Source organism: Copadichromis virginalis, linkage group LG13 (genome assembly GCF_057382275.1).
Source record: "Copadichromis virginalis isolate Kocher_CV1m ecotype Utaka linkage group LG13, C_Virginalis_male_GT1.1, whole genome shotgun sequence".
In the NCBI taxonomy this organism is placed as follows: Eukaryota; Metazoa; Chordata; class Actinopteri; order Cichliformes; family Cichlidae; genus Copadichromis; species Copadichromis virginalis.
The window spans coordinates 20,187,457-20,206,179 of record NC_140630.1 but is presented as its reverse complement, the minus strand read 5'-3'; the positions used below and the strand labels follow the sequence as shown (position 1 = coordinate 20,206,179).

Below are 18,723 nucleotides of genomic sequence, written 5' to 3'. Positions count from 1 at the left end.
ACAGACAGAGCTTCACAGTACAAATGGTTAATGACCCAAAGCACACTACCAAACCAAACCAGGCTCTCTCAAGGAAAAAGAAATGGCATATTCTTTAATGACAAATGAGTCACCTGATCTCACCCCAAGAGAGCATAATTTTCAGATGTGAGACCCAAAAGGAAGCAGCAGCTGAATGTTGCTGCAGTAATGGCCTAGCAGAGCACCTCATAGGAGGAAACAGCCTTTGGTGACATCTATGGGTTTTAGACTTCAGACAGTCATTGACTACAAAGGATTTTCATTCAGCTACTAAAAACAGCCCTTGCAATGCTTTGTTAAACCCCTTGAATTAAAACTGAATGTCTGCATTTCAGTTACATTGTCATTTGATTACAATTTGATTAATGTGCAGTAAAATTGTTGTGTTGGTGTACAGAGGCAACATTAATTAACTGTCTCATGCCCTCAAGAACCTATGGATTTAAGTACACATAAAGGCTTACAAATGGTTTACACAAATATATCAGTTCATGTTTAGGGGTAGCTATCTGTTTGTTTATACAGCAAAAAAGCTGATATCTGGGTTCAAGCAGGTTCTCAGACACTGCCACCATCAGACACAGCTGGATTCATGGCATTTTTCTGTTTCCTTACAAAAAATTCATGAAACATGAACAGTAATAGCAGCATTTAAGGAGCGCTGACTGCAAATCCCAACAGTGGGATTTCAGAGAGCTTTGATTGCATCCCCCTCCCCCACCATGCTCAGGATGAGAAGATGAAGGCAGCCTGGTTGAGCCACAGCCAGATGTGACGTAAGGCTCGAGACAAAGGATTCATAGATTGCAACAAATGAGTTGTCCTATTGTTTTGCTTCAGTACATACCAGACACATGATGCAACTTCTGTAGTCATAGCATGTAAACTGTTCAAGCTGAACTTTGATTGATTACAGCTGTTACAGATGATCTGATGGGCAGTGGATGAGTTCCTTATTAAATGCTATAATATCTAACCGTGGTCAGACTATTTTCGTTTTTTAGTAGTTTCCTGCTTTATTTGAAGGGGGTGTTTAAAAAGTGCACTTTTTTCATTATATTATGTTATAAAACGTTTAATTACTACAAAACATTAACGAGTTCCCCTCAGTGCCACACTGTGATTATGGTAACGATCTTCCCTAGCACAATACAATGGCGACTGTGCCCTCTTGTGGTGGTTGTGGAATGACAGGCATAATATGGAAGAGGAAAACTCATTGTTAGTGCTTAAAGGTGAATATATATAAAAAAAGAAGAAGCAGGCTATGACTACTTAAATAAGTCTGCATGTGCTAAATTTGCATTTCCTTCTACCAGGTCAAACTTGTAAATATAAGAAATGATGACATCACAGACGGCAACCCAAAACTGACGCTGGGATTGATCTGGACCATAATTCTGCACTTTCAGGTCAGTCTTGCACTCCAGTTATTTTTGTCACCCTCATGCTTTTAATTGCCAAGTAATTAAGATCTTTGCATCCTCTGCTTTTGAATGTCTTGTGTTGGGCTAAATGAGGTCAGATGTTTTAAAATTAGTTAACGACATTACTTGGGTGTTTCTGTTTTTAACCACAAGGTGTCAAAGTTGTGCAGCATTTGTTATGCTGAGTTTAGTGAAGGACATTATTTATGTTTTCAGTGTTGCCATAGCACCATAGCACCATAGGGGTCCAGTTTAGCTTTCCTATTAAATTTGTATGATTAACTTGCTGGATTGCCCAATAGTACAAGAGTTTAATGAATTTTCTAAAGGCTAAAGTGAAGGAGACTGCTACATTTTCATAAGCACCCCTACTGGCCAAAGCCATGCCACTAATAAAAAACTGACAGATCCCTTTAAAAAGTAAAGTGTAGAGACAACGGGTCAGAACCTACAGACACCCAGTCTGTACTTTTATAATACTGAAGAGGTGTTACTGGTACAGAAGACGAAGAAAACGTGTATTTTAATGCCTGCAGAAGCTAACAGCTTAAAATGTTTTCAGGAGTTATAAACGCAGTAACACAAAAAGAATCAACTATTAACTTCATCTAACCTTGGACTGTCTTATTCTGCTGGATAAAAAGGCGCAACAGTTTGTGGTGACATAGGTCCTTGTTACCGTGGTTAGTTTTGATAAGTAACTTAGCGACAGTGTTTACTTAGATCATACCTAAGTAAACACTTGTGAAAAAGTACTTCGTAACTGTTGTTGTAAGAAAATAACAAACTACATTCGCTGTTTCATGCAAACGTGTGGGAAAAGCAGCATGAACATTTAGAAAAGCCTGATGCTTTGAAGGATTTATCTGTCTAGTCTGATGTAAAAACACAGCATCCTGTACATGAATTTAAGCCATGTAAAGTGGAGACTGTAGGTGTGTGTGGGTATGTTATTTGTTGGAAGGCTGTTTGCTTGATATAAACATCAGCCTTATTATGATTCCTGAGGAACATACTTAAGGACACTACAAAAATATCCAAAAATGTTTACAAGTTAGACGAAAAATAACCGCTTATTGATTTCATATATATTTATTACTTTAGCCATTTTTTCTTGATGCCTTTTAAGTTTCTTGAAACCCCTCTCTGGATTTCATGGTGGTCATATCCACTGCGATGAAAGCATCTGCCATCACAAGGCCCGTCTTCCACTGTTGGGATGCACCAAAGAGAAACTGTGTCCCCTCTCAGGCCCTGGAAAATCATCCTGTTGGGCATATACACTGGAAGTTCATCGCTGTCACATTTGGTAGATGAATTGCTGTAGCCAAAGGGTGACCCAAGCACCTTTCTAACTTCTTGATGTTCACTGGGCAGTAGGTTCCCCCCAGCCACAGTCCTGGCCCAGCCACCGCAACAGACCACCACTTGCAAATAACCCTTCTTTCCAAGATCATCATCTCACCACGATCATCAAGACGACACCCATAATGCCACTGTGATGGGACATGCTTGCTATACTTCACTGCTTCATTTGTCAACCAGAGATGTCTTTCTTTGCAGAGGCTGACTCCACATTCAAAAAAAGTCTTGTATATTTGCACTAGTCCAGATTAGTAGCTTTAGTTAGCTCTTAGTGGGTGCTGACCAGCAGTAGATTGGTTGGCTTCCTTCGTCACCCTGTTGGCAGTAGCAGCTATATTTACAAATGATATAGATAATTCTTATAGATATCGATATCCATATAATACATCTCCCCTCCAACATGAGCACCTGTAACGCCTCCCGTCTGAAGGGAACGCCTCTGTCGTACCTTCTGATATTATTCAGTGTGTTTCCTGTGTTTGTTGTTGCACTGGGAAGTATCAGCAGCATAATTCTACTGCTTCTATTATAGCCCCTCCAGTAGTATTCAATATCAATTGTGTAATTTAGAATCACTATCATCACCTCTGATGGTGTTTCTTCACCCCTGCGTGAGTGTCATCATCTGGCCTGTGCACTTGATGTGTGAAGTGCTTCGTCACAGCTTGGCTTTGCTTAGACACAAAGCTGTTTATGAGCACAGGGATGATGTGACAAGTTGTTACAGACACAGTTGATTCATTTGTAATTAAGTTTGTTAATATTTTAAACATAGTAAAAAAAAAAAGGCCATTTCTTTTGATAAGAATGAGTTCTTACCCCTTCTGAAGCTGGTTTGCCAAGTGCCATACCCTCCATCAAGCCCATCATCAACATTCATCTCTCTGGGCTTTTTTCTGTCTTTCTTGACAATTTACTTTAGTTCATGTTTAATTCATATCCAGTTGTAACATCAGATGGCTCCTAGCAGCCTAAAGGGCCTTTAAGGAATATTAAATGTCTAAACAAAAGGGAAATTACTGAAAAAGATAATTTTTTTAATGTTCTCAGTATCTCGGGAATGTTTGTGCACACATTGGTACAACTAAGCATTAATGTGCATTAACAAAAAAAGCTTTGGGGTATCGTGTGCTCTAGAGTTGGTTATATTTCCTCCTGAATGCTCTCAAAAATATTCTTTCACTGAACAGTGGCACATTATGCCAAGCGAGCTAGTCTGCATGTGCGTGCCAGAAGAATGTGAGTGTCCACCCAGCATGCAGTCTTCTTCTGAAGTCTAACAGCATGCAGAAACTTCACCCATCTCAATTTCTTTTGTTAGATTAACTATGCTTTTGGCACGTGGCAGTTGTGAGTCAGAAGAAAAATATTGCAAAAATAATTCTGTGTCTTACAGGCGTATAGCGTTAATAGAACAAACATCTGTCTGACTAGCCCTGAGTGAATTAATGGAGGAAAAGTAGCTGATATAATTTTGCTTGGACATGCTGACAGGTAGCGTCTGCGAGGATGCCAACACCTGCTGCTGTCGGTCTCACGCAAGCCCTTAAGCTGTGGATGTGGCAGCGAGGGGCCTGTTTCTTCTTGATTTAAAAAGGATACAAGGATACTTCAGGAGAGAACTTGAGCTTTACTGAAAGTGTACAGCTTTGGTTTTTATTAAATGTCACAGCTGATAGCACACTGGCATGTATGAACTCAACACTACTTTTATATTGCATGAAAACAAAGGGTTGTTTCCATGACACGCTTTTCTTATACCTGCAGGCTACTTTATTATGACTTATGCAAATATTTGACTTCAGTTAACTCGTTATGTCGCTCTTCATTGTTTATTCCTGTGTGTGCAAGAGGTTTCCTTGCTACACAAAGCCGATGATATTCCTATTCTCAAAATGGTGCACACTATATTTATCTTTATTTTTTTTACCTGTGACATGGGGAACTAGTACAATATTAATTTTAGTGTGGAGGGCTAGATGCCGCTGGCATGACAAAGTACTGCTGCTGCTGACTGAACCAGTTTGTTTTACCCTAATGAAGTATCACTCTTTCCATGTGTGCTGTCATTTACCTAACACACACACACACACACACACACACACACACACACACACACACACATTGATGAGTGATTCATTCATGTTTTATTTCATTCACTATAGAGCTTACCATTAACAAAAATCCAAATGCTAACACACTCTTTTGAAGATATTAGCATGTTTACTGTCAGATGTATGAACATAGGCTAATACTGCAGCTTGGCCAACGTAGTTGTCTCATGAGGTGAACGTGAGAAGAAGCAGGAGTGACCGGCAGTTTGGACTGTGCTGGCTGTCAGGTGACTTTGACCTTCAGGGACTCGTTTAAATGTTACTCTCAAAGCTATTTTAAGCTTTCCTGTGTGGTGGGATTATAGTTACACTTTAACACACTTATTATTCACTTTTTTCCCTCATTTTTTCTGCAGTGCGTTTGCCCCGCTCTTTCTCAGACAGTGTTTTAAGTGTCCAGTGTTATATAATTCTTTGAATTGCTAGAAGAGTTTTATGCGGTGAATCATTTCTCGGGCACAGCATTTGCCCCCATGTGAACTGCTGCCATGGTGATCAGCTGAGATCATATTGTTTGGTTAAACCATTGGACTTAAGCCCAACCTCTGGCTCAGCCATTGTGCAGAGTTTGAGCGATAGACAAAGTGAAAGCACTATGTTGTCCGGCTCGGATCTGCCTGAGCTTGTTCTGCTCTTTGTGGCCTATATATGTTGCTGTTTTTCAAAGCCGTTCTGACTCGTCGCATTAAACGGAACTTTAAACTTGTTGAACCAAATTCTCAAGCAGCATAGCTCGTGGTTTTCTACTGGCATGCACTTTCAGTTTGAGATCCTTCTCCTCTTACCCAAAGAAACATTATGGCATTACATAAATATTAGGACAGGAAAGAGGCGGCTATCATATGCGTGTTTACTGTTTTGTTGCAACAGACTTGTCATCCTGAAACAGGTCTATCCACGACTCTTTTTCATTCCTGCTCTGAGGGCTACCAGCACACGTCTGTGTGTGCATTTATGGTGTTTGTGCTGGATTATCAAAGCCAGAGAAATGTTTCAAAGGTCAAAAAAGATTCCAGTGTCAGAGGAGAGACGCATGAGAGAGCAAGTGAGAAATGCAGAGTGAGAGAGACAGAGAGAGCGAGGGGCTGACCGGTTCTCCGCAGTCAACAAAAGGACGGAGGCAGCTCTGCTCTGAGTGGAGCCAGCTTTATGTCTGGCTGCCCTGCTAAGCGCTGCTTACGGTGCTCTACTTGCAAAGCTGTCAATGGCTTCATGTCGATGGGATCCTGCTGTTTTAGATTGAGTAGAGCTTACTGGATACTTCGCCTTAAAACCGGTCGCTGTTTGGAGCTTAACATTGTGGATGTTTAGGACACCATATGATTTACAGCCATGGGAAACACCTGTGGTTGTGTTCGGGGTCCGAAAGAGGAATATTATTTGGACCCCAAAAGGGCTCCTTTGAGACCTGAATCCAAAGATCTTAAAGGTCGCCGCTATTTTCAGAGGAAAAAGAGGAAATCGGAAGACTTAAAGCTTGCTGGATCTCTCAGAAGTCCTGAAAGTGAGACTTTTGTTACAACCAAAGCAATCTGCAGTGGTGGAGAGTGTAAAAATGACCCAGATGGCAACACAGGAGAAAACCAAACCGAGCTGGATGAGCCATCAGGAGTGGCCAAACCTCTATCTAGGCAAGACAGCATCAGCAAAGGTGTTTATGTTGGAGAAATACCAGTTCTGATCCTTCGGGATGGTCAGACTCAACCTCTTGCCACAAGGTTAACGTGCAGGTTGGAAAAGTTTTCTACAAACCAGGCAGATGGTGACAGAAGGAGGTCCTCTGTGGAAGAGAAGCTCCATGGTGTCAGCACTACTTCCAAAGGTGTCCCGGCTAAGGAGGGTTTGCTTGTAAAGAAGCTTCTACAACGCCAGTTAAGGAGGGCGGTTAGCTTTGGAGCAGTGGAGCACACGCTACGGACACTAAGGGGTAATGACAGACCTGGAAGTGAGGAAACCTTTGCCAAGATTATATGGGGCTCTCAAGCACACCGAAGGAGGAGACGGAGGGCCTACACCTGCTCTGGTTACGTAGAACATGCTCCAGCTCTGGCCAAATGTATTTCCAGCGAACACGAGGTAAACCAAGAAACCATGTGCTATTTGTAGGCGGTACAGGGGTAAATCATGTAGATTAGGGAGAAGTCTGATACTGTAACAGTGCAATGGTGGTGTCCAAGTACATGATAGATGATAAAATAGGTCACTCTGCATTGTTAAAAGCTTTTTGTAGACACAATAACTAAAGATCACGTGAGAGAAAACGATTTGAAAACCATTTAGGTCACATAATCACATTAGCTAAGAACTATTGTTTTGAACTGAGAAGAATATACTGTAATAGAATAATTCATTATACGTGTACGTTTTTGTATATTTCATATAGAACATTTTTGATTTGCATTAAAAAAAATTCATATTATACTGATGATCAGTACATACAGTACACAATATTTTAACAGTATTTCAAAAATAGTTTATAAATATGGAAAAAACAGTGAAAATAAGCTCATAATTGTTGTTTTACCATTTGTGAACGAGTGAAAGCATTTTGTATAAATGTGTTTTAATGTGCGACTATTCTGCACTCATCTCAATGCTTAGAGAGGAAATTCAGTATCTGTACTTGTGTACCTGAGATTCACTGATTCAATGCAAATCTAATATTTTGGTCCAAACTTTTGTGTGTTTGTTCTATATAAGGCACATCTATAGATCTCCTTATAGACTGAACAGTTTATAATATTACTGTTATTACATCTAAGAGTTGAGATGTATATGATTCATTTTTGCTTTGCTCAGTTGGCAGATGACTTTATCTTGAAGTATGGGAGCTATTTCTAGTGTCATGCTTCTTCGAAACTTGTTTGTCATTATTCTTCCTCCTTCAAACAAAATCTACAAACTCCTGTTGATGTTATCTGCGTTAGCTGGCTAACACTATCAGGGAATGCTGAGAATCATTCAAATTTATCTTCATCTTCATCTCTTTTGGTCATTAGCAGCAACTTATGGTGAAACAGAGAAGAGAGAAAACTGTAGTTCTCCACAGAGTAAAGTTTGGTAGGAGATAAAGTAAATATCTGTGGTGCATTATCAATTGGCTGTTTGGGAGGAAGTGTCAGATATGTGACAAAAGTATTTGCGCTTTCATATTTAACTTTGTATTCACGTATGCAACAAAAAAAGTGTAACCTCAAACCATTTTGCAACTCAGTCACATCAGTAGTTTTTGGCACTTTTTCCCCCATTTGTTTACAAAAATAAACAAAGAAACCATATCAGAAAAATAGTTACTCAGATTTTGCTTTTGGATATTTAACAGCTCAATTATTAATTTGTATTTTTACATATTTTTATTATAGTATTGTAGCTTCAGTGGGTTATGGAGGCTAAAATGTGCAAAAGTAAACGATATAGTGATTCACCCTGAAATGCATCCCTGCTGATGATCCACCAAATTGCTGTTAGTCTTATTAAATCTCCTTTACCCTTGTGTTGTGTTGTGGTATGGATGCCACAGTCATATGAAGGCATTCAGTTAAATTAATGAAGTTAATCAGATTAAGCTCTTTAACACTTCTATTTTTCACTTTGAAGAAAGCTGTGGTTACCCTGGCTTGTCTGTAATAATCCCTGGTTGGGAAGTTTGACTTACCACCACAATCATTATTAAGTCAGATCTATACTCAAGTGGAAGATTGATATTTTGATTTGCAGTCATTTATATTTGGTGGCATGTTCTGGGAAATCAAAGCCCTTTCACGTGTATACATGCAAACAGGAGACAGAAGCAGCAAGTCCTCAGCACAGAACATGGCGTCAGTGACAGATATGAGATTCTCAATGTGAAAGCTGGAGCTGGGTTGCAAAGCAGCTTGCAGATGAGCATGTAAGTGCTCTAGCAGCCTAAACAGTCTGATTTCCTGTATGTCGGATAGTGAGTTTTATATTGATATCAGATAAGCAATCAGCTGATGTGGACTGGCATTGAGATCAGCTGATCTGCTGGAATTGTGGCTATAATATAATAATAATAATAATAGTATAACTGTTGCATAATTGTGCCCGATTGTGCTCACTATATATGGTTTCCGTTTAAAGCATAAAAGGACTAAAGTGGTGTCCAGTTAAACAGAGGTTTATACATCGCTGTATTTTATTCATGTGTATGTTAAGGATTTTGTTGTTCTTTTTTTGCCATGTTTTTTGTTGTTGTCACCATGTTCCCTACCTGAATAGATTGATTTACTGATCAACTGACTGATGATTTACTGAACTGACTGCAGTTCATTCTGTAAAAAAACCACAGTCTGTGATTTTTCTGCTTTATGTGTAAAGCCTGTCTCTCATGCATAATGTTTCCATACTTTCGGCTACTTGGTATCTGTGTTCCACAAAAACAAACTCCTAGAAAGTTTTGAACCAAAGTTAAAGAGATTTTCCAGATATGAAAATAAACTTTAAAGCTAGTGCACCAACCACACATTTTTAATACACGTTATAAACACGCAGCTGTAAAATCAACCTGTGACGTGGCAGTGTTTGCTTTACGTCATTATACCATACTGAAGCTGTATAGTGTGCTGTAAAACTATTGGATAATTTATTATGCAACTCTGTCTCACGTTGCTGGTATGTTGCAGACATTTTCAGCAAACTTTTTCATCCATCCATCCATTCGCTTCCGCTTATCCTTTTCAGGGTCGCGGGGGGCGCTGGAGCCTATCCCAGCTGTCATAGGGCGAGAGGCAGGGTACACCCTGGACAGGTCGCCAGTCTGTCGCAGGGCTAACACACAGGGACAGACAATCATTTCACTTTTTCATGTTAATCAAATCAAAACTAAAACTTTCCTTATAGAGTTGAGTATCCTCACTGTGAGCGAGTTATCAGGCACGCAGGTGTCGATCCAGCAGCCATTTAAGTTACAGCCATTGGTGTTGCTGTTCTTGCATGCCCTTCCCCTCATATTAATAATAATAATAATAATAATAATAATAATAATAATAATAAAATTTTTTTATCTATAATGCACTTTCAAATAAATTGCTATTTGAAGGTAAAAAATGGGAAATAAATAAAAACAATACAGTTAAAAACAGATAAAACAAAAGAGAACAGCAATAAGAACCAGTAAAAACTTTAGGCATAAGATTAAGACCAGCAGGATAGAGTGAACAAGCTGGTCTTTAACTTAGCTTAAGTTAAAGATGGGGCACGAAAAGAAAAAGCACGCTGCCCAGTAGTTCTTCTTCTGGCTTTGGGAACTTTTGGAAGGCCAGGGGCCTGAGATTGGAGAGGATGGGATGGAACACAGAGGTGCAAAAGGTCAGAGAAACATGAAGGTGCCAGACCATTTAAAGCCCATTATAAAACAGGCAAATCAGTGAAGATAAAGTTTTAATGCCACAGAGCAGTGCATCGCAAGTTTATGTGTTTGATTTGATGTCTTTGAACCCTCAGGCGTGGAAGTCATGCCATTTCATTTCTGCGTTTTGTTTTTTTGTTTTGCCTTGCGGCAGATCTCGGAGATCCATGTGACGGGAGAGTCCGAGGACATGACAGCCAAGGAGAGACTGCTGCTCTGGTCCAAGCAGACGACAGAGGGCTACGTAGGTGTGCGATGTGAAAATTTCACAACCTCGTGGAGGGATGGGAGGCTATTTAATGCCCTTATTCACAAATACAGGTACTATAACAAACACACACACAACACAGCATGTTTTTGCAGAACAATAGTGCTTTTGGTTTTCTTTTGATTTATTCAAAAAATGCAGCTAATATGGACATCACTGCTTGAGTTTATTTTTATAGCTTTAGTTGCCCTATCCTTACAGTAATACACCGTGTGTACCTTACCTCTACCTACCTCTGCCTCTTTCTATTACAGACCGGACCTTGTGGACATGAGCCGTGTGTCAACACAGACCAACCGATCAAATTTAGAAGACGCATTTTGTGTAGCTGAACAGCTGGGGGTGGCCAGACTACTGGATCCTGAGGGTAAGAGTCACATACAGAGTCATTCAAATCATGAAAAATAACTCTCAGAGTGCAGCTTGCTCTTGTTTGCTGTCATTCGTGACCCCTGGGTTTGTACGTTTCTCATCAGATGTTGACGTCCAGTCTCCTGATGAAAAATCAGTCATCACCTACGTCTCAACACTGTACGATGCCTTCCCCAAAGTACCTGATGGAGTTGAAGGAGTTAGTCCTAATGTAAGTTAAGCGACTTCAACGAGTCCAAGTTAAAATGCTAAGAAATCCCTTATTTCTCATGATTCTTCTTCTCTTATAAACAGGACGTTGATATCAAATGGGTGGAGTACCAGAACATGATCAAATACCTCAGCCAGTGGATCAAACACAATGTGGCCATAATGTCAAGTAGATCATTCCCCAATAACCCTGTAGAACTCAAGGTATGGCACCACAACAAGATGAGCTCCAGTTATCCCGTTTTACACTGTGTTTGGAATGTAGGCATATCTGTATGTCTGAAAGGTAAAGGATAATTGCAATTTAATGCTCAACTTAAAGCGATGCTAATGATGTGAGAGGGCAGCTGCATCCGTTTGCTGCATGAGAGATTATTATGCAGGGGGTACAGAAAAGTGATCGGACACTTTTAAATAAGTTGTTTTTTATGTAATCTGCTCTTTATTTTACAGGCACTTTATACACAATATCTTCAATTCAAAGAACATGAAATCCCACAAAAAGAAAATGAGAAAACAAAAATCAAAAATCTCTACAAAATGCTTGAGGTACACATGTGCACGATTGGATTACACATTTCCTGCATTTATGGCCTTACGCACTGTAGCGATAATAAGTGTGCCGGCGTTGTCCCTGACAGATGTGGATCGAGTTTGGACGTCTTCAGTTACCCCCAGGTCATCATCCGAATGATGTGGAGAAGGAATGGGGTAAACTAATTGTCGCCATGCTGGAAAGAGAGAAGAGCCTGAGGCCAGAGGTGGAAAGGTAGGTGTGCACTTTTTCTGCCCAGGCTCATCCTAATGTGATTTAAGGTCTCATCTTTATAGTCTCTATAAACTAATTTATTTATGACTTTATGGTTTTAATGGGCAGAAGAAATTAACTCTGCTAATGTGTAGGCGCATAAGTCAAAGTAGTGGGTATTTAATATGACAAACTGTGTGTGTGTTGGAGGTCACATGCAGAAATCAAACCATCACTGATGAGCTGCTTTTCTTAAAAAAAAAAGGATAAACATGAAGACACATGCTAAGTGAGTCTGCAAAATATTTTCTGAGGGTGGCGTGAGGAGAGTGCTTCGGTGTCGTATTGCAAGCCTGCTAATGGCTTTAATGAAACCAGACACCGATGGTCAGTGTAGCATGTCGGAGAGCGATTTGCCTCATTAAAGCAGAAATCCCCCAACTGATCTAAGATCTCGTTTACATGATATATTTCAGCTCAGGTTTACAGCCAAAGTGCATGCTACGCATATGATGAGGATGGGCTACATTCTGCTTGAATAATGAAGTGCAAAGTCAGCAGCACAAAAACAAATCTCGATTATCTTGATTCCTGTGTGGCAAAAATTTGCAAATGCAATCAACACAAGTTTATGTCAAAGTGTGAACCGACGCAGCGATTTTCTTTGGCGAAGGCTTTCAAGTATTTGAACCCCATCTGTTGTTTGCTTTACAGTGTAGCTGGTATTTCTATGGAAACTCACACATCACCTTCCCAAATTCCCTATGAATGATGGTCGTTTAGACAAGTTTACATATCAATTCCTTCCTCCATGGTCTATAAACACATCATATTTACTGCATTATTTCAGGGTGTGGTGAAAACTGGCAGAAACAGCAATTACAGCAGTTTGGCTGTCCTCCAAACAGACTCAGTTCTGACAACGCTGGACTGTCTCAACCTGCCGTTTAATTTTTATTCCCCGAGGGCGGCATAGTATTTCAGGGTGGGAGTTTGTACTCGCTCCTCACCTGGCTGTGACACTATAAATATGAGCAAGTTGAAAACAGCTCCCTCAGTTAGGTCTGCGAATGCTTTCATCGAGCTGTCGAATTTGGAGCCCGATATTGTTTCGGGGGATGGTTAGGATGAAAAACAGTGATTTTGTCTGCAGTAGGAGTTTTGCATTGTAAAGTAAGATGGCTTATTTAAGCGGGAGCAACAGTAGTTTCACCAGCTACGGCTCTGGTGACACCGTCTACTCTGAGCCTTTACAGATTAACAGCTCAGTGTTTCTCAATAACAACATTGCCTATGGATCCAGGTGAGCGCACTGTGTGACAACTCAATTTTTTCTTTTTTGGGGGGGGAGTTAGACATTTTGACTTTAAACAAGTGAAAACAAGTAAAATAACTTTCCATCTTTGTTTTTTTAGGCTTGAAATGTTGCAGCAGATTGCCAACAGGGTTCAGCGGGACTGTGTTAACGGCGAGGACAAGCTTGCACTGGCGAGAACGGCCCTGCAGTCTGTAAGCATGCACTCTCAGTTTAATACTCCAGCAAGCTGTGATAAAATAGCAATGAGTTGGAAGTCCTTTCTTTTTCTTTTCAAAGGATGCAAAACGTCTTGAGTCTGGTATTCAGTTCCTAAATGAAGCTGAGATCGCTGGCTACCTGTTGGAGTGTGAGAATATTCTCAGACAACAAGTAGTGGATATCCAGATTCTCCTGGATGGAAAATTCCCATTTGCAGATCAGCTTGTCCAAAGGTACAAAGTACATCCTTCTGTATAAATAAAACACTGAAATTTCCTCATGTCATTAAAAAAATATGTCTCAAATTGTCATCTGCTTCTATACAGGGTGTCAAAACTCCGCGATGATCTTCTAGCCCTGAGAGCCGAATGCTCCTCTGTGTACAGCAAAGGCCGCACCCTGACAACAGAGCAAACCAAAATGATGATCTCAGGCATCACACAGAGTCTGAACTCTGGCTTCTCCCAGAGCATTAACACTAACCTGACACCAGCCCTTACTCCTGCACTCACCCCAGGGGGAATAGGTACCCCTGGGTCCACCTTCACCTCCAGCCTTACGCCGTGCCTCACCCCATCCTTGACTCCTGCCTTGACCCCGAGTCTGCAGCCTGCATCAGTCCAGAGCTACTTGGGGAGCGGTGGTGACATGGTCCCAAGTAGCCTCAGGCATTTGAAAAACATGCAGATCCGGAAGCCCTTACTGAAGTCCTCACTGGCAGACCCCAGCTTGACAGAAGAAGAGGTCAACATGAAGTTTGTTCAGGACCTTCTAAACTGGGTAGAAGAGATGCAGGTGAGCATCTCTGATTTATAACTTGGTGTGGGTTTATTTTAAGGCACTTAAAATGAGATGCTGAGTATCTGTGTTGAGTTTTTTTTCTGTTGTTAAGATGGAGCTGGAGCGTTCAGAGTGGGGATCTGATATGCCAAGTGTGAAAATGAATTTAGATAACCACAAAAATGTACACAGAGTGATCGAAGAATTCCAAATGAGTCTTAAAGAAGCCAAAATAAGTGAAGTAAGTATTTCTTGCAGTTGCATAAATTTTTGTTAGCTGTGTTAGAAACCCCCCCCCCCCCCCCAAAAAAAAATAAAATAAAAAAAATAAATAAATAAACATGTTTTTCTTTTCTCAGATTCAGATGACGATGCCTTTAAAGCTCAGCTTTTCAGACAAACTGAACAAACTGGAAAAGCAGTATGAACGACTCTTGGTGAGAGATTTGTCGAGCTTAATATTCCGAATTTATGAATGGCTTTCCAATAAATACTACAACTGCTTACGTGCTTGTTTTTGTCTGACTCGCCCGTCTCTTTCAGAGCTCATCCAGGGAGCGGCAAAGCCACCTGGAGAGCCTGCATGACTTTGTATCACAGGCAACTCAAGAGCTCATCTGGCTGAACGAGAAGGAGGAAGAGGAGGTTGCCTTTGACTGGAGCGATCGCAACATTAACATCTCCAAAAAAAGGGATTACCACGCTGTAAGTCTTTGCTTGTTGAAGCTAGTAAACCTTCCATCAACAACGATTTGGCTTTCTAGTTTTTGCTTACGTTATAGCTCCATTTATTTAATGAGGCACCATTCGCATCAAAAGGAACTGGGGCTTGAATGTTTAGCTTTAAACTTAAAATCAGTGAGACGGGATATGAGATTTTGTTAGATGATGGACTAACTGGTTTTATGCCGTGGCAGAATGCCAGTGATGCTCAGCTTAATGTCTTAATACAGGACCTGATGAGGGAGCTGGATGAAAAGGAGGAAGCCATCAAGTCTGTGCAGGACAAGGCAGAGCGCCTTATGCTCAAGAACCACCCAGCCAGGCTAACTATTGAAGTAAGCCCTTTGTGTTCTTTGTGCATCCTCAATATGACAATTAAGAATCCAAATTTTGGACTAGCAGCAGTGACTCCACCCTGCATTCATCTTTCACAGCGATTACAAGATTATAAAGTCCTGATTCAACTTGTAATTTTCCAGTTATGATGCCAAGATATGTATGTATTTTTTTAATCTGAAAAAATTAATGTTGGGGTTTGTTTTTAAGGCATACAAAGCTGCAATGCAGACCCAGTGGAGCTGGATTTTACAGCTCTGCTCATGTGTCGAACAACATCTCAAGGAGAATGCCATTTATTTTGAGGTGAGTTGCTGCCGTGGACTGTTTCAGCGAATGCAGCAAAGTGTTTGCCACATCTAATTCAACTCTCTTTCCCTCACTGTGCAGTTTTTCAGTGATGCCAAAGAGTCCATGGATTACCTGAAAAATTTGCAGGATTCGATTCAAAGAAAGTACAGCTGTGATCGAACAAGTAGCCTACACAGACTGGAGGATCTCATTCAGGAGTCCATGGTAAAATGACAGAAAGATATGAAGTGTGTGTGCATTTAAAGGCGAAATGAAGAAAACACATTTTTTTGTGGGTTTCTGTGTCCTTAGGACGAGAAAGAGCAGCTCCTTCAGTACCGCAGCACTGTGGCTGGGCTGGTGGGCAGGGCTAAAAATATTGTGCAGCTCAAGCCCAGAAACCCTGAAAATCCACTAAGATCCTCCATCCCTGTTAAAGCGATCTGTGATTATCGTCAGATAGAGGTACTATTATTGGTGCCGTGAATCACCACATTTAATCTCGGTTTATATAAAACATTTATAGTAAATCAGTTACGGTTTGTCAACTCTTTCAGATTACCATTTATAAAGAGGATGAGTGCGTACTGGCCAGTAACTCTCACCGGGCTAAGTGGAAAGTCATCAACCCAGCAGGTAATGAGGCGATGGTTCCCTCTGTTTGCTTCACTGTCCCTCCACCCAACAAAGAGGCCGTTGATATGGCTTCAAGGTGAGTTGGTAGGATGCTAAGTTTCCTACAGTTCCCCTATAGTAATCTTTTTCACAAATTTCATTGACGCAGCAAATAATATTAATAATATAACCTTTGCTTCTGCAGAACTGAGCAGTTATATCAGAACGTCCTGGCACTGTGGCACCACTCCCACGTCAACATGAAGAGTGTGGTGTCTTGGCATTATCTAATGGCTGACATTCAAGCCATCCGCAACTGGAATGTGGCTTCAGTATGTCGAAGTTTGTTTTTTCAGACTGCAGTCAGTCGAGCTTTTCTTTTGACGATCATTTGTGATAATCACGCTTCAGTTTGATAACGATCATTCTAAGGAAAATGCCAGTTTGTGTTATTTACACTTGTTTTTATTTGTTTGACTGTTTTGCTCTCATCACTCCAGATAAAGACCATGTTGCCAGGTGAGCATCAGCAGGTCTTGAGCAACCTGCAGTCCCACTTTGATGAGTTCCTGGAAGACAGCGAGGAGTCAAAGGTATTCACTATGGCGGACTGCGCGCAGCTCGAGAGAGACGTGGCGGCGTGTAAGGAGTATTACCAGGAACTGCTCAGATCCGCAGAGAGAGGCAAGGCTCAAATCTCCCTTCCCCTTCTGCGTAACAACAAGCAGCTTGTGTACATTGTACAAAACACAGCAAAGGGAAACACATGGCTGTTAAGCCTTTTAAGCCTTAAGTTAATACCTATTGGAATTACTCTGATTTTGCTGTGAATGTAAATACTGCACTGATATGCCGTTAAAGTGTTATGTGTAGTCATGAATTTTAATTTTGGGAAAATTTGAAGAATATTTGTTCCGCTGTGTTGATACATATGCACGTGGGCAGTATTCACATATACAGTATAAAATATTTGCATTTCCTTTTAAAAGATTGTTTTTTTCTCAATGCACTAGTCATAATTTTCTCATTTTGGGACTGACTCCACCTCAGCAGAATACAAAGTTCAGTGGATTGAGCTCCATTGCATCAGACCTTACTTGACCTTATAGCATAATAAGGGTGCCACCTAGAGGCAGTCAGTTTAAACTGCAGTATTTTTGGGTTTAAATTATTTTCCTTTGGATGATTTTCAAAATAACGCAAAGCTTTATATTTATTACTCTCAAAAAGAAAAATGCAACCAAGATGTCAGTATTTTTAATAGACTTTGATCCTTTTCTGTTACACAGAGGAACACGAGGAGTCGGTGTACAATCATTACATCTCGGAAATACGCAACTTCCGTATGCATCTGGAGGCCCATGAAGAACACCTGATCAGGCAAATACGCTCACCCCTGGAAAGAGATGACCTGGAGCAGAGTCTGCAGCGTATCACAGAGCATGAGGTACACATTGCAATACTCATTTATGATACTCGAGAACTTCGCTGTTATTGTCAGTTTAAATCATCCCCCCGCCCTCATCTGCTCTCGCAGAGGAAGACGGCAGAGCTGAATAAGCTGAAGGAGGATCTGGATGCCATGAAGGAGAAGTGCGAGCTGTTCCTCAGACAGGCCGCAGGTTCTCCGTCTGTGGCAACGCTTTCATCTGAGCTCACAGTCCTCATTCAGAGCATGAGCCAAGTGTACTCCATGTCTTCCATTTATATGGACAAGTAAGAGTTTCCCTTCATTGTAATTAGGTAATTCATTTATATGTATGTTTGTAATACAAAAGAATATTAGAACTAAAGACCTTTTTCTTCTATTGCAGATTAAAAACTGTGAGTTTAGTGGTGAAACACAGTCAGAGTGCAGAGGCGCTTGTTAAGGCCTATGAGTCCAAACTCTATGAAGAAGATGCCATGAACCCTGATGTCAAATCCATTGAAAATGTCATTTCCACACTAAAGGTGTTACACCAACATGATACAGTATTTCACCAACACACCCAGTGTTTTGACTTCACTTGTTAACCATTCCTGCTTCTGCACACAGCACTGGCGGACAGAGATTGATGAGAGACAGGAGTCATTCCACGACATGGAGGATGAGCTGCAGAAGGCGCGACTCATCAGTGACCGCATGTTTAAAGCGCACAACGAGCGCGACTTTGACCTCGACTGGCACAAAGAAAAGGCGGATCAGTTGAGCGAGAGGTGGCAGAACATCCACTCGCAGATCGATAGCAGGTTTGGCTTTTTTCATTTATTCATTCTGAATTAAATCAAGCACACCAGCTGTTTTTGCAGAAAATAGTCAGTGTATGTATTGATCACTAAAAGCTTATCCAACCAATTTTCAGGCTCCGCGACCTGGATGGTATCAGCAAATCTTTGAAGCACTACAGAGACTCCTATAGTAGCCTTGATGAATGGGTTAGAGACATGGAGGCAGCACAGCTGAAGGCCCAAGAACACAAGCCTGAGGATAGCAAGGCACTGGCTGAGCTGTTAAACAAACAAAAAGTAGGACAACACAGAAGTTATTCACAGCAAAAAACATTTATATAGATACACAATGTATTAA

At 40.8% G+C, this 18,723-nt stretch overlaps 1 protein-coding gene across 2 annotated transcripts in view; it reads left to right on the top strand.

Annotated features, from left to right (window-relative positions):
* Nucleotides 1-18,723, top strand: part of dst (dystonin) — a 103,343-nt gene that overhangs the window by 28,486 nt on the left and 56,134 nt on the right. For both annotated transcript variants that reach the window (XM_085477920.1, XM_085477919.1), the window contains 25 exons: nucleotides 1,341-1,433; nucleotides 10,450-10,616; nucleotides 10,818-10,930; nucleotides 11,040-11,146; nucleotides 11,230-11,349; nucleotides 11,599-11,694; nucleotides 11,787-11,914; nucleotides 13,309-13,402; nucleotides 13,488-13,642; nucleotides 13,736-14,204; nucleotides 14,302-14,430; nucleotides 14,549-14,626; nucleotides 14,733-14,894; nucleotides 15,143-15,247; nucleotides 15,459-15,554; nucleotides 15,639-15,764; nucleotides 15,852-16,004; nucleotides 16,097-16,251; nucleotides 16,360-16,486; nucleotides 16,655-16,838; nucleotides 17,444-17,601; nucleotides 17,692-17,870; nucleotides 17,969-18,107; nucleotides 18,193-18,386; nucleotides 18,500-18,662. In XM_085477920.1, the coding sequence (XP_085334046.1) occupies nucleotides 1,341-1,433; nucleotides 10,450-10,616; nucleotides 10,818-10,930; nucleotides 11,040-11,146; nucleotides 11,230-11,349; nucleotides 11,599-11,694; nucleotides 11,787-11,914; nucleotides 13,309-13,402; nucleotides 13,488-13,642; nucleotides 13,736-14,204; nucleotides 14,302-14,430; nucleotides 14,549-14,626; nucleotides 14,733-14,894; nucleotides 15,143-15,247; nucleotides 15,459-15,554; nucleotides 15,639-15,764; nucleotides 15,852-16,004; nucleotides 16,097-16,251; nucleotides 16,360-16,486; nucleotides 16,655-16,838; nucleotides 17,444-17,601; nucleotides 17,692-17,870; nucleotides 17,969-18,107; nucleotides 18,193-18,386; nucleotides 18,500-18,662 (3,690 nt within the window). The remainder of the gene's footprint in view (nucleotides 1-1,340; nucleotides 1,434-10,449; nucleotides 10,617-10,817; nucleotides 10,931-11,039; nucleotides 11,147-11,229; nucleotides 11,350-11,598; nucleotides 11,695-11,786; nucleotides 11,915-13,308; nucleotides 13,403-13,487; nucleotides 13,643-13,735; nucleotides 14,205-14,301; nucleotides 14,431-14,548; nucleotides 14,627-14,732; nucleotides 14,895-15,142; nucleotides 15,248-15,458; nucleotides 15,555-15,638; nucleotides 15,765-15,851; nucleotides 16,005-16,096; nucleotides 16,252-16,359; nucleotides 16,487-16,654; nucleotides 16,839-17,443; nucleotides 17,602-17,691; nucleotides 17,871-17,968; nucleotides 18,108-18,192; nucleotides 18,387-18,499; nucleotides 18,663-18,723) is intronic.